The sequence below is a fragment of the Charadrius vociferus genome, unplaced genomic scaffold (assembly GCF_000708025.1).
Source record: "Charadrius vociferus isolate BGI_N301 unplaced genomic scaffold, ASM70802v2 scaffold526, whole genome shotgun sequence".
Classification (NCBI taxonomy): Eukaryota; Metazoa; Chordata; class Aves; order Charadriiformes; family Charadriidae; genus Charadrius; species Charadrius vociferus.
Window position 1 is genome coordinate 270,234 of NW_009648966.1, and position 27,586 is coordinate 297,819.

The following is a 27,586-nucleotide window of genomic DNA, read 5'->3' on the forward strand; positions in this document are numbered from 1 at the left end:
ATTCCTGTCTTCTGATGTTTAAACATTTAATGGTATCTGAAGTAGACTCAGCTGTTACAATAGGAATATAATTTGGTGCAATCCTTGAATAAAGCATATTTGTCTTAAATTCATGTTTAAACATGAAATTTTTGTAGGTTCTTGTTCCAGAATGGGAATTTACAAAGTAACAAAGAGCCAAAGCATCTCAGTTTTCTTTCTAAACTTTAATAGGTGGTGCTGTGAATCCTAGCAGTGATAAAGCTACATGCTTTTTAAGAATTATTTTACATTTGTGACATCTGTTTAAAAAAACCCTTTTTTCTAAGAATTTTAAGGAGTTGCATAATACTCCCTTTTTCTCTTGTTTACTCAGCTTTCACTCTGTTGAATAAAATGGCTCTGTGATTTTAGTAATTTCAGTTAGTGGCTTTTTTTGTGCATAAACCCTCCCTGATATGACTTCCCCTTCTCCAATGAAATAGACTTTTTACAGGATTTTTTGAAATGGTTTTCATGCTTTACATGTACAGCATAAAATAGAGAGTGTAACACTCAAAAGAGGATTGGGAAGACAAACGTCCTGGTTTTTGTCCTTGATGTACCCAGAACATGCTGAAGGCTTAATTTGTACAGGTTGTCCTCAATTTTCATTGTATGATAAGGCTGTGGAGCTAAGTAAACATAATGTTTGATGGCTATTTTTATTGGTAGCCAGATGTTTAAATCTGCAATTGGTTATAATGACCTGCAGAGATAGGTGATCTATTATTACACATGCTAAAGGCTATCATCCGTTTCTCATATTATTTTGGTCTGTCAGGCTAAGACTTGGCAAAGTCACCATATGACATTTTCACTTTACATCTGTCACTACAGTCAGAATAAGTAGATGGTATACGATCTTTTTGCTTTGGTTTTAAATGTAAAATATATAGTTCATTGAGAATGTGAACATAGGTATGTGAAGTAAAAGTTGAAGTAAATGGATTTAGGACTTCACAAGCAATTAATCTTGAATTTGCTTCTGGCCTTGTTTTCAGAAGGAACAGTTTTTAAAAAAAAAAAAAAAAAAACCAACAACCCAGAAAGCTGTATTTAATAATTAATTTCCCCTACCTCCCAATTCTACAGCGTTTTGAGCTTCAAGATTCAGCAAGCCACTTGCTTCCCAGAAGGATTACAAAAGTAGAAAGTGCACATGGAAACAAACCCTTCAAGGCTGATGTAACTGTCCAGATTGGTGAAAAAGAAGTGACATTCCAGGTATGAATTTATATATTCATCAAACTATGTATGTTTTTAGATATCATTAACTTCATCTCATCAAGAATTTGACACTTACAGTTGATGCTAAAACTTATTTGCATTGAATATTTTTTGCTAGTGTAACACTTGATATTTATTAGAAAAACATTTAGATACTGGAATGTTAGATTGTGGATACATGAGATTTTATTTCTAGAAACTCATACTTGTCTACATGTGATTCATTTAAGTTTCTTGTGTTAAAAGAAATGCTAAAGAATGGATGAAAGAAAAGCCTCTAAATTTCATATTATTTTTTATTGGATTAGAGTAACAGAGAGTGCTTGTGATGCTCTTGGTGCTGCTTTTCCTTTTTCTTTTAATAAAAACAATAGTCTGTCTTTGTCTACACTTCAAATAAAATCTAATGAGTGCTTGGTAATGTTCCAACACAGGATGTTGGGAAAATGGAACAAAAGTAATCACATCAAATATGATTAGTTTGAGTTTCTTTCAGTGAAGTCTATGACCTGCTAGGTGGTGAAATAAGGTCTTATTCAGGAAACAGATGCTGACCTAAGAATTTGAAGTTAATGTTGAATTTGGGAGTCTAGAGAATCTGTAAAGAAGGTGAATTAGTGGGAGTGAGAGAGACACTGGTGAATCATAGAATAGTTTGGGTAGGAAGGGACCTTTAAAGGTCATCTAGTCCAACCCTCCTGCAGTGAGCAGGGACATCTTTAACTAGACCAGGTTGCTCAGAGCTCCGTCCAGCCTGACCTTGAATGTTTCCGGGGATGGCACATCTGCCATCTCTCTGGGCAACCTGTGCCAATGTTTTCACTACCCTCATCGTATAACGTGTCTTCTGATATTTAGTCTAAATCTTTTAATTTAAAGCTATTACCCCTTGTCCTCTCGCAACAGGCCCTGCTAAAAAATTTGTCCCCAGCTTTCCTGTAGGCCCCCTTTACGTTCTGAAAGGCTGCAATAAGGTCTTGCTGGAGCCTTCTCGTCTCCTGAATGAAGAACCCCAACTCCCTCAGCCTGTCCTCATAGGAGAGGTGCTCCAGCCCTCTCATCATCTTTGTGACCCTCCTCTGGACCCACTCCAACAGGTCCATGTCTTTTCTGTGCTGAGGGCTCCAGAGCTGGACATAGTACTCCAGGTGGAGTCTCACCAGAATGGATTAGAGGGGCAGAATCACCTCCCTTGACCTGCTGGCCACACTGCTTTTGGTGCAGCCCAGGATATGGTTGGCTTCCTGGGCTGTGAGTGCACATTGTCAGTGCATGTGCAGCTTTTCATCCACCAGTACCCCCAAGTCCTTCTCTGCAGGGCTAATGTCAGTGAAGAATATTCTCAGAGAGTTTGTACCATGACAAAGTGAAACGGGGAACAGCAGCAAATAGGAATTTGTCAGAAAAAGGTGAGTCTTTAGGGACCTGATTTAGTTCTTTCTGAGGCGAACATTTTTACTTTCGTTTGACGTGTAGGTGATACCTTCTGAAAATACATCTGCAGAACGTCTCTCTGAGAGCTCGTGGGCATAAGTAGTTTACAGATTAAATGATTCCCAAATTAGAATGGGAAGTGGAAATATAGCAGGTGCCTTAACGTGGGGAATGATTGAAACTCTCCAAAGTTCTGGTCAAAGTAGCTCCTTCAGATTTTCACAAAACGAATTGCTCTTCCTCTTCCACTTTTCTCCTGATGAGCAATAAATATTGGTGATTTCTATATTTTATTTCTAGCACAAATAGCCTCGAGTTCTTTGCAGACTGCAATGCTGTAATTGAATTGGTTCACGTTTTGGTAATTTTTTTCATGAAGCGTGGGCGATGGAGGCGTGAAGGAGGTTGTCTATTAGAAATTATATGATTTAATGTTTTTTAAATGAAAGATTTAGTTTTGATGGATGACAGTCATCAGCAAAATATTAGAGTAGTTTTGGAGAAGCATAAGCCAGACCACACAAATCCTAGAGTTATCGCAGTATAGCTTACTTAGCGCTTTTTTTTTTTTCTTATAGGTTCCAGCTGGGACTGGGCTGTTAAAAAAGCATCCTCGATCAGATACTTTCATAAGGACTTCCAGCCATAATCAATTGTTGGCAGCAATGATGCAGTCCCATATGGTTAAAGATATGTGTTTAATTGGAGGAAAAGTAAGCACTTAAATGTCTTTTCTCCCTCCTTCCCCATGTTCCTTAGAATGTAATCTAGTTCTTGTTTTTCAACTTTTTAGGGCTGCGGCAAAACAGTTATTGCTAAGGAGTTTGCTGATATACTGGGATACAGCATAGAACCTATCATGATGTACCAGGTAAGTAAACTGTCTGCTGATGATCATGCTTTAAATATGATCCAAAATATAATACACAGATGTCAATTCTTTGTGTACATTTCTCTCTCTCAATGATTTTAAAAGCTGCAGATATGTTCACAAGCAGCTGCAGCTTTTAAAATCACTGATAATCACTGATATGGGTTAAAAAAATAAAGGATAGCAAACATTTCAAAGATAGCAAAGCTTTCTGATCCTATAGAGCATTTTTTACTCTCTCTGTTAGAATACTCATCTAAAATGTTGTCTTATTGCAGGTCTAAAGAGAGGGAGTACTGTGCATCAGTATAGATATTACAATGTTGTTACATATAAACGAGCCCCAGTACCGCTTTCCTTTGAATTTATTGACTTCCTTGCGAATGTGAAAGAGAGGTAATCTAAATAAAATGTAAGGAGAATAGTTTCATACAGGGGTCTTTCTCCTTGCCACAGAGAATTGACAACTCATTCTGTTATCTGGCGTGAATGAGTGTCATAAAAAAAAACTGTCTTTTTTTTTCTTCTCTTTTTCCGATTCCCACCCCCCCCTTTTGAAGTATATTTCCTGCCTATAGGTCAGAGCGATGGCCACTTGTAATTCATGTATGTTGAATGCCTCTGGAAGACCTTTTGTCTGTCTTTTTTTTGTTTGTTTGTTCATATGCTATTTAATCTTATAATGGAATTCTCCATTATCAATACTATTTTTTTGTTATTATGAAAGACAGTTTCTTTATTGTATTGAGAATACATAATTGAGTGTATGTTTCTGGGGAATTTTTGTAAAGTTATTTCTCATATTCCATAGGCTTAATCTTTATTCTGGTTTTTGGTGCATTTTGGGGTGTTTTTTTTTTTGTTTTTGGGTTTTATTTGTTTGGATTTTGGCTTTTTTGTGTGTTTTTTTTTTGTTGTGTTTTTTTATGTGTGTTTGTTTCTTCTGTCAAGGTCACCTAATATTCTCTTACACGTTTATTTTTTTCTGCTGCCTAACAGGTGGAATTCTAATCAATATTATAGATTCTTTGCCTTTTTCTTTTTTTTATGTTTCCGTTTAGTCTGACAGTTACCCTTGTGGTGGGACTGTGTTACAGTAGAGATTAGAAGATAAGGTTCCATGTTCAAAAATGTTGCATCCTAGAAATAAAAAATGAGGGCTGGTGTTTAACTTCATTACTTATAGGTGCTATAACAGACAGTAATCTTCTTCTGCCCTTAGCCTAATTGTTGCTAGTTTATTTATGTTTTGTCTTAGTACAGATGTGGCTTTAAAGATAAATTTGGGGAGAAGCGTGTGTTAACTCTGTGAGGTGCAGAGGCAGTTGATGTAGTTGCCTTAGAACGGCAGTCATGGGGCAAAATGACAAGAAGGAAGAACTGGGGAAATCTTCAGGGCGTCCACGGGTTTTGAAGGTGGTGACAGGGAGATTGTTGTTGTAGCTGCATTTTTTCATGAGTTGGAGGAATAAATTTACAGAAATTGAAAAAGTAAGGGCAGAGTGAATGTTTTTACTGAGTAAAATGTGAAGTTTATATTTAAAAAGATTAGCATAGAAGTAGTAATAATGGTTCCAGGAAGGTCAGACATGCAGAATAGTATGGGAATGAAGGTTTTGGAGTTGTCAGTTTTCTTGGAGTATGGTAAACATGGCACAGTGAGGCTGTTGTACATCTAGGGTTTTTTCCTTTGATTTCATCCAGACAGTGCTTCAGGCTTTGCCACAGCACTAGAGTTCGGGGTTTTTTTTTGCAAACCCCGAGATCTGTCATGCTTAACAGTGATCTCCCATAGCCAATGGTCACTTAATACGTGTTTGGAAAGAATTGTCAGTCTTGATACACTCTAACCTCATGACATAAATTGAAAGATTACAAGATTAAAAAGTAGAATTAATTAATTTGCTAGCTTTTCATATGCAAGGTTTTTCTTTTTCTCCATAACCTTGAGGAATGAAAACACTCTCAAAATATGAAGTCAAGAGCCTCCCATGACCTTGTGAGTCAAAATACACCAGGATTTACAGTTGTAAGTGATAATTGGCAATGCTGCAGGGGAACATTAGCATCAGATTTAATGCAATATATTGGTCTTTCTTCATTCCCTTTGCTTATTTAAATTTTTCCCAGGCAGCATGGAGACCTCCAAAGGAAGAAATGGCAGTGGCAGCTGATTTGGCAGTGTAGTGGCATGTGGGGAGAGAGAAACACTGACAGAAATGGGTGGTAGGGTTGAAACAGACAAAAAGTGAGAGAAAATAGAAAAGAGAAATATTACTGATGATGAAAAAAAAGAAAGCCAGTCCATTATATGTTTTCCTGCGTGGCTGAGAACCTCCCCAGACAGGATCCCACTGCTTTTCCTTCCCCCTATGTGGCTTCAGCTGATAAAGGCACAGACTCTGAAATTGTGTCTGGGTAGGTGGAGTCAGACAGATGATTTGTGCTCTTTTCTTATGCTTTAATGTTGCCAGGTGTGAACAGATTTGGGTTCCAAAGCTACGTAGCCTCATCAACGCAATGTTATATGTTTATAGAAATATACCTGGATTCCCAGCAGCGCCTATTAGATCTGTACAGTGGTATAGTGAGATAAGTGTGTAGTTTCTGAGCCAGAACTGAATGTGTCCATCCAGCCTGCATACTTCTCTCTGTATTTGTCACCGTGAATGTGTTTTTAAATCATCCCAGGAAAAAACTTATTGTGACTTGACAGCCTGCTTTAGGACAGGCACACATGTAATACAGTATTGGGTACTCGCCAGCAAAATTGGACAATTATTTGGTTAAAAACATGGCCACTGTTTTTCAACATCCTACCTTTAATTAGTACAGCTTCACTGGATAGGAGCAGAAGACTTCCTTTTTGGAGACACGTGAGAAGAGCTGACAAATTAGGTACTCGGTGAACATCTTTCTTTCAGAGGGATCCGTAATTCCTACAGAAATAAAATCTAGGCCAAGGGTTTGAAGTATTTCCCACTGAAGCGAACCTTTCCTTTGGTTTCTCCAGGGTTTGATCAAGTTCAAAGGGCAGAGAGTTTTTACAGAGGCTTTTTGGTGATAACGAACAGTATCGCTAAGACAAATAAATGACTGTTTGTGAGCTCATTGTTCACTATGAATTCCTGTGTAGACAAGTCTACGTAAGATCCACATGTGTATTTATGCCTGTAGATAATTCCTACATGCAGTGTCTTACATAATCTCAAAAATTTTTACTGGAAGTAGTGTATAAAAAAAAATAAAAATGATTGGATGTAGCTCAGCTGTACATCTTCTGAAAACTTTTAAGAATGCATTTTTTTTTTTTCTTAAAATATGTAAAAACTTATCAGGGGCTTTGCATAGCTAAATAATAGGATAATTAAATGACAGTACAAATGTTAGAAGTATTAATTCATACAATAATTCAGCAATGAAGGCTATGAGAAGATTGATAATGCTGTAAATTTATTAGATTTTTCTACTTTGGTTCAAAAATTGTCCTTTTTGATTTTTTGAGAGAGACATCGTATTGTCCTAAATCAATTTCTAAAATTAAGGAGGCTTTTATTTATCCTATGGTTCATTTTTGTTTTCCAATAATTTCTGCAGGCACAAAAATAAGTAGTGGGGCACTTGTCCTTGATTTGAAGCAATAGCAGTCTTTTTCTTCAAGCTCTGTGACGAATTCTTAGGTTTTTATATATATAATGTTTACTTTTAGTTTTAATATTTACTTCATCATTCTTGCCATCTGAAGTTGATTAAAGGGCTTGAATAATGTGAACAGGCATAGCTCTTTATATTGATTTCCCAGAAGAAAACCTCTAAAAGCGTTTATGTTGTGAGATGAGAATCAAATTTACCTAAACCGAGGATTCCCAAACCTTATGAGCACATTGATCATCTCTTTTACTAACAGTTGGTTCAGAGAACAATTCCTGTCTTGTTTGTGATATCTGACATCATTATATGGATTTCTCATTATATATAATTCCATGTAGGCAAATTGCTGACAAAGGAAACTCATCCTGATTAGGAAAGGTTTGGTTTTATGTTGTCTCTTAATGCAGTTAGGCAACAGCAAATGAGAAGCAGCAGCCAGCTAGTTCTTTGTGGAATGTAGTTAGGGAACTTTTGGTTTAAATTGTTTAAAACAAAACATTTTCTCCCCTCAGAGTTTCGGTGGGGAGGGGGGGAGTAATATCCAAAGTGATGTTAAAACAGTTTTCCAGCAACTTGCTCCTTTTCTTCCCCAGCAAAACTAGTCTTTTAAGCACATCACTAGTGTTTGTGTACTGCAATGTTTTTGTTTCTAAGATTTCTTTTTATTTCTTTTTTTTTGGATGACCTCATAATTTTTCTTTAAAAATTCCTCCCAATTTTTTTATTTGAGAAATACTAACAAAATATGAGCCCAGATTGGCATGAAAAGCAGGAAACATAGGTTTTTCACCTCATAATTGCCAAGAACATGATTAACACTGCAAGCCATGGAAAATGGCTAGGTTGGAGGCTTGTATTGCTATAGCTGCTAAAGGGGGTGAAATAGAAGTTATCCTACTTGTTTTCTCTCCTAAATATCTTTTTTCCTGTACACAAGATATTTTAGGAAATAAACAACACAATATAAAACACGTAAGTTACAATGACTGTTACAAATTAAAATAAGCATTTTGTTTCACAAGGCAATATAGCGTTGCCATTACTTTGCCCAAAATAAGGAGAAAAAAATTAATTCATATATTTCTATTACCTCCCCTCCAAAGGGAGGGTTTTAAGTGTTTAGAGTATTATAGCACTATGTATATTTTTTAATATCATATATTAAAAATTGGTTTAAAGTAAGTAAATAGAAACAATACATCACTGGGCAGGTACGTAGCCATAAAACAAATCCCTTACAGAAACTGTGCAGGTGTTAGTGAATGATAGTTCTTTTTAATGCATCACTAAATTGCATATCATTCAACCATTTAAATTACAATATAAACATTCATTTTATGTTTCAGAAAATACTTTGCAGCAAAATACTCTTCTGATTTTATCTCCAGAAAATTAATGCATGGTTCTCAAGTGGGTTTGGGATTATAGGTGGACACGGTATATAGCATACTAGGCTCCCGATCAGTTCATACTGTACCTTGTTTCATTCCACTAGAGGCAAATTGTCAGAAGGTGTGTTAGTTAAATATTCAGTTATACAGCATTTACTATCTACTGAATGCACACTTCTGCTTCAAGTCCTAAAAACACTTACGTTTTTCTCTGGCTTTGATAAAAATATTTCACGTTCTGCTTTTAGTTTAATTCATTAATAAAATAGAAAAGAGCAAACACAGCAGTAAAAAACAAATACAACAATAAAAATATGGTCTGGTTTTGTGGATTTGAATGTGAGGCTTTAAATTGTACAAATGTAGAAGCACTGAAGGAACCAGACTTTGTCCTGTTATTTTAAGGCTTTTAAGGAAATGTAAAAAGAGGAAATGATTCAGTGCATATGACGTAATGTGTTCTATTTTTATTCTTTAAAGTTCAAAGGGTTTTATAGTTGTGAAAAGGACATATGCAAAAGCTACAGCTACAATAGAAAATATTTTTCTCATCTGATTTTAGGTTTAAGGTGTGTTCACAGCACAGCCTGAGGAAGGAATTTCATCTTCCAGGTTACAAAATGGCTATTACATCTTTGTTGCTCTAGTGCTTACCTGTTATAATGGAGCATCTGAAATGTATGGGCTGGAGGATATGCTAGATTTTTGCCTTTGGTTTTGATTTATCCCTTAAGTATTATTTTGTGATATTCTATGTACTTTTGATATTTTATGTGTTACTGGCTTTTTTCTTACTCTGTCCTTCATTCTCCGATGCTTCCACTGCATTTTCCTGCTAAGAGGTTGAATGTCATGCTGGTTTGTGTTCAAGATTAATGATGAAATCTTTGCTCTTTCAGGTGACTACATCTATGTGAAATAAATGACTTGTTTGTTCCAGGTGTAAATTGCTGCCCCCTTCTGTACACAAAGCTGTGTACAAGTTGTCATATGCTTGCATTACGTTTAAGGGGGGGGAAAAAAGGGCTTTTATTCTGGTTTCAAAGAGGTCACGTTGGCAGGTCTAGAACTTCCAAAGACTGTTTAACATAGTGTGTGCGTGTAGATTTATGTGTGTATTTCTAATAGTCTTTGGAAGAGTAATTGAAGATTTCCTGATAATCTTCTTGGGGTATATTCTCAGGAAAAACAGAATGCAGGGGTTTTTTTTAAGGAGAAAGCATGTATTTGTAGATGAAGAAAACAGAGCATAAATACATTCTTCTGATGAATTGATACTTACAGGATATGACGGCTAGAGATTTGCTACAGCAAAGGTACACTCTTCCTAATGGGGACACTGCTTGGAGACCATCGCCACTTGTTACTGCTGCCCTGGAAGGAAAGCTTGTTATTCTTGATGGCATTCATCGAATTAACCCTGGCACTCTAGCGGTACTTCAAAGGTCAGGATGTGAGCATGGATAAGTTGGGAGCGCGTGATCTGTTTATTGAGTGCATGCATACTGCAAAATCAACTTCCTTCTGGTGAATATGGCTTTATAACTTCAAGAATACTCTAAAAATGAAGCTGAGCATTGAAGTTTCATAGAATATGTAATGTTCAGTCTTTACATACTTAAAAGCAGAAGCAATTCTTTCATGTTCTTTGTAAATCTATAAGAATACAGGAAGTTTCAGCTCTTTGTAAATACAGAATGTAAGTCTGAATTGAAGAATGAGCTAGACTTTACTCTAAACTTATGAAATCTAAAAATTAGTAATATTTCTGCAATGATTTGAAAATGCAAGATGCCAGAAAACGTTTAAAATACTTTGCCTCTGCTTCTAAATAAAATGTGATCATTGCAGTTATATGTAAAAACGTACTTTATATTGACTGCAAAGAACTTTTTCTAAACATTATTCCATAATTCAATAAAAAATAAATTAAACTTTGCAGAACAGAAGTAGCAATAGCAAATACTATGTTAATAATAATCTATAGTGTCAGGTGAAATTTTTCTGCGATTTCACGTGCCTGCGTAGTATACTGCCTTTTGCAAACTTAAAGGACATCACCAGCTTTAAAAGCAGGTTGTAGCAAAAACATCTTGTGCCTGCTTTTAATATATATATATGCAGAAGGGCAGAAAAGAGAAACATGCTTGCCTTTTTTTCCTTTTTAATCGGTTTAGCTTTGCCTTCTGATTTTTCTTCTGTGTGTGCATTATATCTAATCAACTTCTGCATTAAAAAAATAAAAGCTAGGTCTGTATGTATGCTAATCATTAAACTCAACTGAAATATATTGCTTAAAGAAACAAAATAGGAGTATATTACTTGGTACAAGTATAACAAAATGGCTGTTTCATGCCATGTATGCAAACTCTACTGGTAGGACAGAATTTTTTATTTTTCATTTTCTTACCACATCTATTTAAACTAAGTTGACTAACTGACTATGTGCTGAATCTGTTCACTTATCCATATTGTTTTATGTCCACACCTGGATGCATCTTAAATTGGTGTAACTTTTTACTATGACCATTGTTGACTGAGGTAGCTTTTTAGAAAAGTGTTAGTTCATACGAGTATTTTAAAAAGCAATCAAAAGCTTATTCTTCATTTTCAAACAGATTAATACATGACAGAGAACTGACCCTCTATGACGGTACCAGATTGTTAAGGGAAGATAGATACCAAAACTTGAAAGAAGAATTACAGATCTCTGATGAGAAACTACAGGAAAGGTAAAGTGTCAGCTACGACTATATACTGCAAACAGCATTTCATCCTGTAAGGAGCCTAATCTCCTTTTTTGTTTTGGGTTTCGTTCATTTGTTTGTTTGTTTGTTTCACAGTAACATCATCCAAAATGCTTCCCTATTAAATTGATACCTTCTAATCACTAAGAGAAATGTATTTTAAACATCAGTTTCCTCATGAGCTTTTATCTTTTTGTGGCATGAGAAAATTATATCCTGTTTAGAGTGCTCAAACTAAAAAGGAAAGCATTCAATATCCTGTAACAGAAGGAGTTAGAAATTGAAGAGAAACTATAAGTACATAAAAACATAGATATAAAGGTATACAATATGTTATTTTGGAACATTTTATTAAGAGTGTTGGAAAATAAAGCTAAATTGAAGTTAAGTACAACTTGTGACTTTCTTTTACCTCATTAGCTAGAAAGCTGGTATTTAATTTACAAGTAATATGGGGCAGGAAATCCTAAGGATGGGTTGGGACCCATTATGCTTATTCTTTTTGTTTCTTCATTTCCACTTGTCTGCTGGAAACATTCCACAGATAGAAACATTTTCTAGTCCTCTGATGGCCATACTTGATACATAGTCAAACACTGCTGACCATTTTTTAGTTAATTGGAGGGGTATTATTGAGTGTACATCGAAACAACTGCAATCTAATACTCAGTAATATATAAAGATCTAAACATACTGTGATTCCTGAATGGCTCTAACCTCTGAAAGAACAACTGAAGTTTTATATCAGATGTCTGTGCTCATATTTACACTGCAGGGTGTGCATGTGTCCAAACTTTGAAGAGGCCTTATCGATTATAGTAGGGATGCATTCATGATGTGCCACCCCATTTCTCTCAGTTGTTTCCCCAAATACGATTATTTTTTTTCTTTTTTCTTTGACCTCCTTTGTAGTCTGCCCTCTAAAAAAGCTGTTTTTCTTTTACTGCCTGGTTGTTTTGTTATTTCTGGTTCCCTTTTGATCCAAAATGCTGTGGTTGTTGTTTTTTTAAAAAAAAACCAAAACAAACAACAACAAAACAAAACAAACTTCATTTTAAGTCTTCCATAGTGTTTATTTTGATTCTTTGTGGGTATGGTGTAATCTTAACCTACTTGTTGCAAATTGTATCCATGCTGCTGAGGCAGTACACCCAGCTAGATGGGCATTTCCTGCATTTGTTTTATTTGAGTGAAGGACTGTGTATCAGGGAAGTGTTCTGTTTATCAGGATTTTAAGCTCAGGCTTTGAAAAGAGAAGCAAAAAAGCTCCAAGGATCCATCTCGATTGTATCCCAACTTTTTATTGGACTTTGTACTTCAAAATACATCTAGTCGTGGTGTGAGTCTCCTTCTCCCTGCTCCGTGTTCATGGTCTTGTCTGAGGTGCTTTCAGGCAGAATGACAGTGGCTGTGCTGTTTTCCTTACTGCATGGTACCTTTTACTTCATGCCAATATACTCCAAAAACCTGGAAAATTCATCACACATTCATCTTCAATACTGCCCCTCTTCCTGGATCAAATGTCTCTCACAAGAATAGAGCTTTCCACCGGGATTCCATGTCTCCCTGTTTGTCCTAACTATGGCTGTTTTGGCAGTGTACTCCCTTATAACCTTCACTGTCAGTTAGACTATGACAACTGTCCAACCTGTCATCTTAATGACTGTTCTCCAGATTCATCTTCTTACTGTGCCACCTCTGTACGTGCTTTCCTTCCCTTTGGTGTCATTGAGTAACCGTTTGGTTCCACTATTCAGTGGTAATTGTGCATTGCTTTTGACTACTTTGGAGGCTCTGAAAGTCTTTGGCTTTCCTCAGAAGGGTGTCCCCTTTCCTTCAGATCGCGATGTACTGCTTTTACCTAGCCACCTTAATAATTTGCAACAGAATTTAGTGTGAATTATTAAGCCCTAATTGATCCACTTGACTGATAGTTAGCTTTCACCCTCTAATCCATAAATGCAGGGTATCTGTTGTCCTAGACAGGAATACATTTCTGATTAGTACCTGATCTTAAAAATAAAAAAAATAAAAAAAAAAAAAAAAAGAGAAACCTCACTATATAGGCATTCTTGCATCTGGAAGCTCAGCGTGACCATTTAGTACTGTCTTGGATACAGATGAAAATGTTTTGTACTGAATTAGCTGAAGTCCATTGGGCTGAAATGTTCAATCTGGCCCTCGTTCAACTTTCTCCTATACTAACTTACTCAAAAGAAGCCAGGGTAAAGTAATGCAAACATGTATCCACTTCCTTGGTTTTGGTCATGGGCTTCTTTGGCATCAGTGAACCACTCCTCTGTAGAGAGGGCACTGTTCTCGTCAGCCCTTGACAAACTGAAGGTGTTCCAGGACATCATCTTGGTTTTGGTCCCTTATGCATTCTGCAAACATCACTACCTTTCACTGGTTCCAGGACACAATGTCAGTAGTCGCTCTTTGATTCCAGGACTGCATTCCTTCCTGCTACTGGTCCTTTTCAACAGCAGTTATCTGTCACTGCAAGCTTCAGTACCTTCCAGGGGTGCAGAATGGCTGTGCAGAATTAGCCCTTCTCTCCAGACACCTTCTCAGCAACTGATATCTAGGTACTGACAGCTGACTTAATCACAGCCTAAGAAAACAACATGGTGCCAACCATCCCTCGTTTGTCCACAAAAGATTGCCTTGTGAATATGTTACAGAGAATATGTTGTACCTTGAATTTATTAGCAGATTGGCTGGGAAAATTCTTACTTCTAAATCATGACTGGGAGGTGCTTTCCGTGTCGATGAAAAATGTTACATCTTCCGCTGCGTGTCAATGGCTAGTGTTCTGACGTTAGAGCAAGATGAGAGCTTTACTTGTCCTGATTTACTGGATTTGGCTAAAGTAAACAGTGGAAGAAGAAAAAACATACCAAAAGACACATCAATGATTCAGTGAAAGCGCATGACAGAGTTTTAAATGTCTAAGCAGTCAGACAGGACTTAAATGAAGTAGCTGAAAGTAGTCATAAACAGAGACAATATACGATCAAGAGAAAAAGGAATATTTCTGAAGGACTGGAATTTGAAAGAAAGAAGCCAAAAGCTTCATTAGGAAACTATTAGCTCAGGAGCGGGGAGGGCCATCTTCAGGTTTTCAGAAAAAGCAGTAGCTGGAGGCTGAAAGGCAGCTGTGATGGAGAAGAACCGATACCTTACTGCCATGTGTAAGAAAAACAGAGAACATGGAGCACATACTTTTTTTCCCCCATTCAGGTCAGCTTTGCTGTACATGAGTGTTCTTGATTGTAGTGACTATTTGTAGTATAGTTTGCAGTTTCTGTCTTCTGTACTACTTCTAATCGTTCATAAATACAAAATAACTCACTGTTGCTCCCTGTTTCCTTAATTTAGGACTCACTAATGAGGTGGCCAGATGCCGTTGTAAGTTACATAAATAAGAATATGTCTTTCATAATGGAAAAGAACCACTAATGCTTTTTAGCGGACTAGTTGGACTAAGTACTTTATGAATGAAATTTTAAAACAGGATTTCCATTTAAATCTGTTTTAGAGAAAAGGAATACTATTGCTAACCAATGAGCCAAAACTTCTGTAGACAGTTTTTTTAGTCTGTGTTTGTAAGAGGATTTGACACACCTAGAGACTTTTCCCACTTCTAAGAAGAGAACAGTTTGAGACACTAATGGAGAAGTTTAGGGGATCTCTTCTTCAGACAAGCAAGACACATTTTGTCCAAAACTTTCATGCTTCTATATGAAAATATTTGATAGTAAAAAAAAAAAGAATATTTTTTCCACAGTTTTAATGCCTTTAATTTTTAGTGCTTCAACAATAATACTCAATATATGTAGTAGAATAGATAGGACAATGCTGTAGAATCCGACGCTTAATTTCTAACCCTGATTCGTCAAGAGGTTTTTTGGTTTGTTGTTGTTTGTTTGTTTGTTTTTTTAAAAAAAAAAAAGTGATGCCATTTCACATCACACTGTGGTCTAAAGAAATCTCATGCCTCTGTACACGAATATGAACAGTATTACAGTAGAGAATGTAAAACCATGGCAGTGTTATTAGCAGTACTGGACAAAGAGGAAAGTATTGTTTGGTTTTCAGATGGTTTTCAGGTTCTGCAGGTTAAAACACTATTATTCTTAAATAATATTTTTTGACAACTTCATTTAAAAGTTTTATTACCTTTGTAAGAGCTAATAAAATATATTCTTATTTTAAATTATGTTAATTATTGTCATTGAGTTATATGCTCACTATTGTATCATTACATTTCTATGTCTGTCGTATCTACTAGCATTTTTCTCAGAAGGGCTTCAGACTGGTGGGTGCAATAGCTCTGTCAGGACTGACAAGTGCAAGCAGTCTTTGTGAGGTTTTGGGATACTTGGCGTGCCGAAAGCCTGTAAGCTGCAAGGTAACTAGCAGTGGGCCCAGAGTACTTTTTCTTCTATTCTTTCTTGTGCCGGTTTGGCTGTGGAGTTAAGTTAGCAAACAGTCATAGTAAGGTGACGTTCACTCGTTTGAGGAAACGAAGTATTTTAGTTTATGAGTTTGAGGAGAAGAAAAAAAAGTTGCCCTTGAGAAAGTGACAGATGGTCCTTAAAGATCTTTTACGTAGAAGGAATTTATAGCTGCTGATTCCTTATTCATTTAATGATTGTATGATTCATTTTCATGAACAGGTTCAGAGATAAGGAGAAAGTGTGTTCAAGTACTGTGCACATCCAAGATTTCTGCATAGAATGTCTTCTGTAATCATCCATTACTTCACTGAGACAGATACTGTAAGGATAGCACACAGCCTTTACAAGATGAACAGTGAAGTGTTGGTTTGTCTTACGATGCTGTATTTTAACGGGTTTGGGTGGATTACCCCCCGCCCCCCCCGCACAGGCGCACACACACACACACACACAGATGATAAGTCCTTGATGTGGTGAGCAGAAAGGCAGCTATTATAGGAAAATCTAGAAGTAGGTATATAATAGGATTCTTCAAAAGCTAAAAGAAGTCACTCATAATGCATGGGTGGTTTTAATGCCCTGCAGACGGTGGATTATTTTCCATGCGATTAGGCTGAAAGGGAACACAAAGTAGATGAGACAAGTATAAAATGTGGCAGGGAGTGAATTTAGAAAGCAATAAAATTTTGTAATTGCTTACATTTCCTAGCTTTTACTTCATTTTTTGTTGTGGTTTTTTTTCCCAGTTTAATCAATTTTCAGATAAAGCAATCTGTTAATTTTAGACTGTGATGAAATTTAAGAAAAATAGCAATAGGTCATTGTGGTCCTAGTATTATAACAATTCCCAACTCATAAAATTTGACAGAAAATGAGATTTATTAAATCACATTACAGAAAGAGACAACCAAAAATAGTTTGGGTTTGCAAGGTGGCATTAGGAATGCTGTTCTGCTTCTTTTTGTTGTATTTTCTTTTTTAGGAGAAGCTTCAGTTAATCAGAACCATGTGTCACCTGAACAGACTGTGTTCTGATTTTCCTCTTTAGAGCAGTGGCAGTAATCCTTGTTTGGAATTAAACACTGATGTCAAAAGAGGAACATGCATATTATTCGGAGAGTGCTCTGCTCACTGTGTTGTCAGTAAACATTTAATAGAGAGAAGGTTAGAGACTCTTTGTAGTAATCAACTAACATCAAATCTTCCCACTGTGTTTGAGGCTCATTAATTTAAAAGGTGTCAAGTTTTTAACAAGATATACTTACTTGGCCTTCATCTGCAAAGAATACAAGATGTCAGATATTTCTTTTTTATAAAATATAGCTCCATGTAGGAGCTCCATATTATGTTCCTTTAGAGACTTGATCTGAAATACAATGGAACAACTTTGAAGCACTTCAGTTGTGCTGATGGAAGCTGGGAACTTTCAGCATTGCAGGATTGAGTCATTTGTGGCATTTATTTTAATAATACACTTAGCTTGACATTTTCAACATTGCAAACATCAGTCCAAACAATAGGCTTTTGAAGTAGCCAAATAGTTTTATTCATGTTTACAAACTGGAAACCTACAGCGGTGAAGTTGTGATACGTCCAAGTCCAGTGACTTTAACTGATATCACCAAGTTAGCTTGCCCTGACTTTGTGTCTCCTCTCCTCCCACTTCTCCCCATGCCCTCCCTGGCTGTCCCCACCATGCTGTTCGAGTCAGGCAGTGACATGGAGGTGGTACAAGAGAAATGTGTTCCCATTTCTAGGGAAAGCTGACTGCTTCTTGTGTTCTCTTATCGTACTGCAGAAGGACCAGAATTGGTCCTTTGAATTTGGTGGATTGCTGGAGGAGCATTGTTTTTTCTCTTAATAATGGGGGATAGGAGATGAGTCCGGAAGTATATGTATTTATCCTATCTAGGAAATGTTTTCTTCTGTAATAAGGTTGGGTAACGTTCCCTGACCTTCTCTTATGCTTAGTGACAGTGACATTCCCATTGGTTCCTCTTTCATGTGATGTTTTCAGACATCTATTTCTATTTTTATCAATCAGGGAGTAGCTTCTAGGCTTATGACTTTCAGCTGAGAATAACTCATGCCACCCCACTGTGTTTGCTTTGATACAAGAGACTGCTATGATCACTCTGTTGTATCACAGGTTTATTGTTCTGATGAACAGATGAGCCAATTATGCAGTAGATTCGTTAATTCGTGTTTAATGGTCATATTCTGTCTTCAGATTTTCTTGCTATGCCATCATTTCCCCCCTCACTTTACCCAGGAAGAATACTTTTCTCCAAGTGTTCTGATTTCAAATGCAGTATTTTATATGGAAAATGACATGATAACAGGCATATCTAGTAATATAAGCTGTCTAATTAAATTTCACTTGCTTTTTCCAAATTAACGTTTCCTATTTTAGTAGGAGTACTGTGAAATTAATTATTGAAAACAGACCCTCCTTGCACAATTTGACTGGCTTTTATATCTGACTTGTTACTGTCTGTTATTTCTGCTGCTTCTAGAGATCATGCAGTTGTGCTGATTGATGAGTACTAATGAATTTCCAGTCAGAAGAGGTGATAATATTAGGTAGATAAGGGAGACAAAAGATGTGAAGAAGGCAAAGGTACCCAAAATGGAGGCAGTGGTCTTCTACTGCCTTAGCACACGCATCTAAAAATGTATATTTTAGTTTGTATTGATCGCAGTAAGCTCCCGTTATCTTCACTGGAATCAAATAGGCAGGTGTCTAAGAGACTGTTAGTCACCCAATCCTGCAGTGTGAACTAGGGGACACTGAAGCTAGCAGGTCAGTTCCGTAAAGATTTTAAAAAAAAATAATAGTAACAGCAATACCTTTTACAACGATGAACAGTGAATGTGTTGGCACAGGAAGTTGTGGGGGCACATAGGATGAAAGGGTTTAGACAAACTTGTGGGTAAACAGACTTTAAGGCAAATAGAGATCTCCACTCCAGTGTCCTTGAAGATGTGATTTGGGTGCTGGGAGAGTATGAGCAGGACAGGTAGTGGCTAGGCTTAGGTACTTTACTCAAGGAGTATCTCCAGCTATGATAATCAGAGGCTGAACATGTAGCTAGATGGGTGGATTGAAGGACCCAGTAGGGCATTTCTTAAGTTCTTGTAAGTGTTTAATCTGCCCTTGGAGGGACCTGTTCCCCATGGTGACTCTAAAACGAGCCAAGGGTGAGGTGACTGGTTTGGTCTTTCAAGTCTAACTTTCAGAAATATTATGAAGTTAGGCATATTAATCCCACCCAAAGAGTCTATGTGATTTTTCAAAGGACTACAAAGAGCATCAGTAAGGGGGAATGTTCCTAAACTGTTACTAAATCCAGCTCTTCGTGTTATCTAGGCCAGTCTCTACAGTGTCATCCTTTCTGTCAGTCTAATTGAGTAAAAGAACTCACTCATTACTGCAGCTCCGGTAGATCTTGTTCTCTCCCTGGTTTGCCTGTGAGACATCCTGCTTTAGGTAAAGTGCTTGTGTAAGTCTGTTAGATGTGTCCGTTTCAGGCATACAATTTAGTAGACTGTAGCTCAGTTGCTGGTATTTGTTCATCTTGAGGCACACAGGTCCTGTTGCAGATGAGGAGACTTAGGTGCCCTTCTGAGCATAAAAAAATTGTAAATTTATAAAATTGCAAGTCACATTATCCAGTCTTTGTCTTTTTTTTTTTTTTTTAAATAAAGTTGCATTGCAAATGATCTGAATAGACTGTGATACAACTCAGTAAAATAATTTAATTCTTTTTTTTGGTCGATTTTAAAAATTATATTTGATATTCACTGCTTAAGCCAGTTAACGTGTGTTTAAATTTTTTTGCAGGTCTATCTTTCCTATCCATCCTTCTTTCAGAATAGTGGTCTTAGCAGAACCACCTGTCATTGGAAGTAGTACTCAACAATGGCTGGGTCCAGAATTTCTGACGCTGTTTCTTTTTCATAATATTCGATCTTTAAGCAAGAGTGAAGAAATTCAAGTTATTAAAGAAATGGTAACTATGTTCATTATTTTAGGCACTTATTGACTGTAGCTTACTAAACATGATTATTTACTACATAACAAATATTTTGCTATTGCAGCGTAGCATAAATGTGTTCATTTTCAAAGCTTATCAAAGCAGTGTATCTGCTTATCTTTTAATGGTGTTGATATAAATTAGCATTCTTACTGTGATATTAAGTGGTACTGTAATAGAAAAATGCTTTGAGAAAACTGTATTCCTTTTTGGTTGACATAAAGCAACGGCAGCAACTCTAAGCTCGTTGCATCTGGGTGTAGCTGCATATGGAACTTGCGTATCTTGCAGTAAGATTAATACTGTTTTTCTTTCGAGCAGATTCCAAATGTACCCAGTGTTGCTGTGGAGCAGTTGTTGTCATTAACACACAAGCTTCGGGAGACAAATGACGCCACGGTGAGCCCTTGATTTTTTTTTTTTTCTTTTTTTTAAATTTACTTTCTCTTACTGTGACTGTTTGTTTTAACGAAGGCTGGGTGAAGCATGCTAAGCCATACTGTTATTTCAAAGACTGACTGATTGGATAACCAGCCCCAGAAAATTATTGCTGGCAATTACTGCACCACATACTGTAAACTTTTTGATTTATAATGTACATTTTTAGAATCTGCATAAATAAAGCTTTTAGGAAATTGCCCAAATCCCAGAGAAGTCAGGCAGAACAGCACACATGTTGTCGCTGGGTTTAGATACATGGCTCACAGTGAAACATGCTTGAGGTGCCTTTTGAATAGGTATGCATATAATCGTGTGTGTCCAAATATTTTTTGATTACTTCACTTTAGTCACTGGAACTTTGATGGCTGAAATTATTAGGGCTTTTTGGGCAAAGGCAAGTACCTTACCATTGTAAAATGCCAATGGGCAACAGCAAAGACCAAGAAAAGGGAAAGCTCCAGAACTCCTGGCTGCGTTACTGCTACAGGCTATTCTGTTGTCAAGAAAAATAAGTTCTGCTGACATAGTAACCACAAAATTCTTTAAAAAGATACAGTCAAATCATGGTGAAAAGAAAAAGAAATTATTGCTATGACAACTAAAGCATTGGATGTTTTTAATGTAACTAAAATGTAAAACATTTTTAGTGGAATCCAGCAGTTCAACTGGTATGCAAATGTAATCCATTCCTAGCTTTCATGACTTTAACATGGGTAATAGTTTTTACGGGATTACCATTTAAGAAGCTGAGAGAGACTGTTATGCTCTTCTGAGCTTAAAAAAAAGTAGTGAAAAGGTTAACTTTTATGTATACCTTTGGGACAGTGGTGTTGTTATTATCTATTTAGCTTCTTACACCTAATGTATAAATGTATGGGGTTTGACATGCTTGGAGACATACCATGCCTGAACAGAGCATTACAAAAATCCTTTCCAAATATGTGGATGTCTATAGCATTGTGAAATATCTAAATTAAGTTTATGATGTTGGATGAGAAGTGAGTCACAGTACGGACTGAGGGAGGATTCTTGTAGATCAGCAGTGACATGAGACATGGGAATAGCATGCCTGTCCGGAGAGCTGAAATGTGTGCCTTAGGTATGTTAGGCTATTTATAGAGTTGCCTAAGTAAGTAAGCCTCTGCCAGAGATTATCCTGAAATATTAACCATTGTTTAAAGTGATTTTGTTAACAATAGAAGAATACCTGTAGACTATTCAGCCTGTGGGCGTTGTCTGCGTCATTGTAATTGTTTGCTTGGTTTACAATAGAATCTAGAGACCACAATCAAGATCCTGTTGAATTAGATGCTTCATAGATATATATTACAAAGACTGTCACTAACCCAAATTTGCGTTTATAGTTGTTCAATATAAAATATTCAAAAAACCTAATCAGGTAAGACAAAAGAAGAAATTTTGTTCCCAAAACTTCAACTGCCAGTTGCAAATGTTCAGAAGATGCAATACAGCTTTTCCTCTGTGGTCTTGTCCTCAATGCTTATTTTCTTCAGTGCAGGATCTGATGCTGTATATAATTCAGACTTTAAAATGCCCATGTCCTGAGAGACTGGACTTGTCAAGGTGGTAAAATGTATGAAATACACTACCTCAGTTACTGTGCCCAGCTGCTGTTCTCCATCAGTGCAGTCCCATAGCTTGTGACTTAGAAGTATTGCTTACCTGCCAAAACTTACTCTACTTGGGAACCTTTCAGCTGTTTAAGATACTTTTGGAAAGAGAATGTAATCTCCAAAGGCAGCAAGGGTTCTGGCTGGTGAGCAGGGATAACAAGGATACAGTGCTCACCCCTCTCCATTGCCCATGCTTCACACATGGTTCAGTAGGTCTTGAGATAACACCTGAAATGCCATCATTTACATCACAGTGGCCATAATACTGGATGGTAAACTATGATGGTTCAGAAGATGATTCACAATCTTCCATCAGTGCAAGCAGGAGGAGCAGGAGTAGTAATCTTTGCAGTTAGCCCAATCAAAATCATTCTTGCTCATTGCTCAGAGCTATGCTAAAAAGTATGCTTTGCTTTCTCAGCATTTGAGAACAGTTTTGTACAATTTAATAGAATGATTTTTTTTTTAATATTGAAGAATTGCTGTTAAGACATTTCTCATGCTTAAAAGTTGTTAAGCAGGGAAAAAAGGCTCTGAAGTTTATCAAGTGTTGCTTTTCTCTGTTGGTTTTTTTTTCCCTGGATGGCAAATTTCAGGACTTTTTCCCAATTGAAACAGCATAATATATTAAAATAATTTTAATGCAGCTAGAAATCATTTATATGAACCAAACCAAAACATTTTGAAATTACCTAATTAAAATATTTTACTCGACCCAAGCAAAGCATGGCGTGACTTATCAGATCTCACTCATTGTTGTGTGTTTCCTGCTAAAATAAGGAACCTATTTGTATTAGACCTTCATCCGGTACATATAATTATAGAATGATGTCTTTCTCAGTCTTTGTATCTCTCTTTAAATACACGATCACTTGTTCTGGGATTTTGTTTGTTTTTTTTTTAAATTTCGCTGTATGTATTTGAGGTCTGCCTTCCCAGGCGTTGAATCATTTTTGTAACTCTTTGCTGAATCATATCCAGTTTTTAGCATTTATTTTAACATGTGGACAACAGAAAAGGACAGAGTGTTCCAGTAACGGCCCGCCCAGAAGGCGTGTGCAGAGGTGATACAATCTCCATACTGCTGCCCAATGTTGTCTTGTTTATACATCCAAGAATCCTGCCAGACCCTTTTGCCAGAGAATTACATGTGGAGCTCATGTTCAGTTTGTGAAGAGCAGACGAATTTTTAGGGCATTGATCCTTTTAAAGTGGCTAACCTTCTTGTTATTATTAATATTTTTTAGTGTTAGGTCTTATAAAGCAAATAAAATTCATTTATCAGCACATTTTTCTTCCTGTTGCTTATCAAGTGAAACTGTAAGGCTAATTTTTTGATGGCATCATGATTTCCATGACAGCGTGTTACTGCAACAAATAGAGAATTTCAAGCTTGCAGATTAAAAAGCACAAGCTGCTGTAGAAGGCAGAAAGCACCTATGAATTAGGAGAAAAGTTGAAATAATTCCTTTTGGGTTACTTTTTCCTCCTGACTTGTTCAGTTTAAAACCCTGAGATCCAGTTCCAGAGATCAAATAATTAAACTACCTTGTATTTTTTGACAGGCACAGTCACTGGCTTCGTCTTTATCTACTCGACAGCTATTGCGGATTTGTCGTCGACTGTCACAACATCCAGATGAAAGCCTTTACTATGCTGTTAATAAAGCCTGCCTTTCCAGGTAGAAGTGCTAGTTTTGGTGGAAGTTCAAGAGCTTCTTGGTCAGTTGCTAACATGCAAGATAGCATTTAACATCTGTTAGTAGATAACACAGTTGCTGCCTTACTCCTTAAAAATCTGTCATTTCTTTAGAAGTATTTCTGTGTTATTCTCAAACCTAGGTGGTAAGTAGAAATGACTTCATACTCTTTTCACATCTTTATGAAGATATTTCATTACACTATATAAACACTCAAAGAGGAGTTATATTGATGTCTGGTGTGGCTAGATGTTTGGTGGAGTCTTGGTTTCAGCTCTAAAAGCTGTATCTGAAACAGTTGTGAACATCTAAGGTGTTTTTTTTGTTTTTTGTTTGTTGGTGGGTTTATGGGTTGGTTTTGTTTTTTGTTTTTTCAAAAGAAAGCAAATTGTAATTATCAAAAGGTTTGGAAACTGAAAGGGCCCAGTTCTGCTCACCTCAGAGCTCACTCTCCAAGTGAACCGAGTCAAGAGAAAAGGTATTTCTGAAAAACCATTGTTTCCATTGTAGCTGTTACTGGCAGTGGAATGAGGACATCACAGGCTTCCAGTTCTAATCCCTCTTAAGTTACAACCCTGTTGCAATATTTGATAACACTGAAGCCTTTTTAAATGAGGGTAAAGCCGCAAATGTAGTTCATTGCCTATGGAAGAAGCTCAGTTACTCTCCTCAGGGACAGGCGAAATGTTGAAGTCTATTTGAGTGTGAAAGGACTTAGACATTCAGGGTTTGGAGGTCCAAGCACTGAAACAGGTTGCCCAGAGAGGTTGTTGAGGCGCCATCCCTGGAGGTGTTCAAGGCCAGGCTGGACGTGGCCTTGGGCAACCTGGTCTAGTGGGAGGTGTCCCTGCCTATGGCAGGGAGGTTGGAACTCAATGATCTTCAAGGTCCTTTCCAACCTAAACCATTCTATGATTCTACACTGATTTTTAGATTACAGAAAATACTGAATACTTTTTAATTGTAAAAAATTCCTTAAAATAGACCCCCCCCATTGTTTTTCTTCGTTTAGGTTTTTACCAAACCTTGCCAGATCAGCTTTACATAAAAATCTGCAGGATTCTCGTATTGAGACAAGTCCAGATGACATGAAGAAACTAGAGGAAAAGGATTACACATGTAAGCTTCTGCCATCTTTTGTCCTGCTCTTCATGAATGTTGCTCAGAAAGTTGAGCATATAAAGGTGTATTAATTATACTCAAAATTGAATGTAGCTTGTTCCATTTATATCCCTTTGACTTTATTCTATCAGAATACAGTGCTGCTCTCAGTATGTTGATACTTTTGTGTTGTCAGCTGTATTCCCAGCTCATGGAATTTTGTTCTCCATCATGTTTAAGTGTTTCCCAGCTTATAAGATCCCTGGCCTCGGGCTTTCTTCGACTGTTTTGCTTTTTTGGTTGTTTTGGTTTTGGGGTTTTTTGGCTTTTTTCCCCTCTCACCACTGATAACTACTCTTCTGTACAGTTATGGCCTTGGTTTGATCTTAATATTTCTCTGTTCTGTTTTTTACCATTGCTTCTTTCTCTCCACTGTTACAATAAACCTTTTTCTCATTGACACTCTTGTAAAAGTTTCCCTTCTTTTCATTTTCCATTTTCCATTCACTAAACTTTTCCTTTACTTCACCAGTGTTATCTCTGCTTTCATTCTTCTGTATGCTTATTCTCAGTTTTGTGATATATTTGACTTCTGTGTTTTTACTGTTAGATCTTTGCAGTAGTAAACACATCTTTGGTTTTAATTAACATGGATTCTGTTTTTATAGATTCTATTTATGTGTGTATATAAAAATACATATGTAAATACAGATATAATGTGTGTATTATATACAGTATAATGTATATGTGCAGCCATATGTATGTGTGTATACATATATACACACATACATATACACCCATCCATGTATTATATCTGTACTTGCATTTTTTTAATATATAAAAATTATTTATATAAAATAATTTGAACTCTTGACAGTTGTGTGATGCTACCTGCTTACAATTCTTTTTTTTACCTCAACATGTCCTTTGGATTTTCTTTATGTTTTTCTGTTTCATGCCATAAAGATAGAACCATATAGAATAATAGGTGAACAGCTGAAAACATCTGTCTAGAAATTATGCTATTATCACTTTTACACCATGCTAGATTAATAAATTAGTGGCAAAAAAAAATACTGTTTTTATTGCACAATGGTATTGTTTACAATCATTTGTTATTTTCCTAAGGACAGAATTTATGATTCTTTTGATCCAAGAAATTTTTCTAATGTACTTTTTCTCGCAGATCTCTAGTTGAAGGTAATTTCAGTGAGTGCAAATTTAACCAGTTTTCACCAAAATGTTAAATATGCCCATGTTCTGACATTAACCCATTTGAGCAAAAATGCAGCGCTGAAAGGGAGAATCAACAGTGGCTCTATACTGTTGTGGTGGGTTGGCCCCAGCTCTCAGCTAAGCACCCACGTGGCTGCTCGCTGAATCCCCGTTGCACCCCCCTCCCCAGCGGGACAGGGAGAGAGAGCAGGGAGAAGGAGAGTGAGAGAACTTTTGCGTTGAGGAAGCGTAGCCTAATGATAGTAGCGATATTCAAATAATAAAATGAGAATATGAAATTAAACCAAGTCACAACTTCCAGTGTTTCTTTTGGTGCTTTTCCCGTAAGATCACCTATTCATCATTTATTACAATAGACTTATCTGCAATTCAAATTCATGGTAATGCAACCTCTTTTTAACAGATACTCTTTCAAGCATTCTCTTTCTTTAGATAGAAATCATTTACTGCAACCCACAGCCTTCTTAAAATTTGTAGATCACCCCCTGCAAGTGTTGGGGATTGATTGCATGTCTGCTCAGAGGGTGCTCTAAGTAATGCATTTGCTTGTTTCCTGAAAAATGTCTAGGTGAAATAAACAATGGGATTCTGAAGATAGGGTCTGTGACGATGCCAATTTATAACTCAACCGAGAAAATGAAAGTGCCTGATGTTTTGTTTTATGAAAATACACAAGTAAGTGCAAATCTCTGGCTTCTGAGGTGCAAAACGTTTGTTAAAGGTTCACTAATGTGCATGCTCATATATATTAAATTATGTGCTAACTGAATTTTAAGGTTATATTTCTGAAGTAGTTTCTTTAGGCTTAAAATTTTTCTTACAGGATTTGGTGCTCATTTCAGATGTGTCATCACCATCCCTTTGTGAGGAGATCATAGCAATCCTGTTGAACATTCATCAAATATGAAGTTACAGTGACTGAACCTGACTTTTATTTAGAATTATTTGATCGGATGTTGTGTTGAGTGACTGGTTGGGTTTTTTTGTGGCTGCTGTTGGACTCATCCACTCTTAGGGCTGTATTATCAATTCCATCCTGAGACAGGCTTGTCGCATGAAGTTGTACCTGCCTTTTATTAGAATCAACTCTGCGTGTTTGAAAAGCAAGGTGAAGTGTAATTAGTTAGTTATTAGTTAATTGGTTATTATTTATTTTAATTAGTATAGCTTATTAATTAGTCATTAGTGTTCTTAGTGTTAATTAGTTCGTAGTAGTGAAGTGTAAGAGTAATTGGTGAACACAATGAAAGGGAAGGGCTTGGTGACTGTGGGTTTTTTGGTTTTTATTTCTCTCCGCCCCTTTTTTAGAGGTAGGTGTACTGCAGCTTTTTTCTCCATATAGTGTGGAAGCTTCAAAACTGTCAGACAAGGATATTCTTAGCAAGAGAATTACCCTCTGAGTTACCTTTAGAATATTTTGCCTCTGAAAGGCAACACTGATAGCGTGATCTTGTGAAATATTTCTCTTTTAGGGGCCTTACTTTTCCTTTCCTATTTTTTTTTCCCCTCCTTCGCTTGCAGTTTCTCCACAGAAAGACTATGCTACATGGGTATCACCTACTGAAGGTGATGACAGGCCGTGCACGGGGAACAGATGACAGTCGTCTTCATCTTCCCCACTAACATTTCATGT

The 27,586-nt window shown here is 36.7% G+C and overlaps 1 protein-coding gene across 1 annotated transcript in view; it reads left to right on the plus strand.

Annotated features, from left to right (window-relative positions):
* VWA8 (von Willebrand factor A domain containing 8) overlaps positions 1-27,586 on the plus strand; it is a 106,189-nt gene that overhangs the window by 37,881 nt on the left and 40,722 nt on the right. The window contains exons 9-18 of the mRNA XM_009887708.1: positions 1,114-1,245; positions 3,261-3,395; positions 3,476-3,553; positions 9,880-10,040; positions 11,214-11,327; positions 19,650-19,818; positions 20,164-20,241; positions 23,483-23,598; positions 24,629-24,735; positions 26,522-26,628. Of these exons, the coding sequence (XP_009886010.1) occupies positions 1,114-1,245; positions 3,261-3,395; positions 3,476-3,553; positions 9,880-10,040; positions 11,214-11,327; positions 19,650-19,818; positions 20,164-20,241; positions 23,483-23,598; positions 24,629-24,735; positions 26,522-26,628 (1,197 nt within the window). The remainder of the gene's footprint in view (positions 1-1,113; positions 1,246-3,260; positions 3,396-3,475; positions 3,554-9,879; positions 10,041-11,213; positions 11,328-19,649; positions 19,819-20,163; positions 20,242-23,482; positions 23,599-24,628; positions 24,736-26,521; positions 26,629-27,586) is intronic.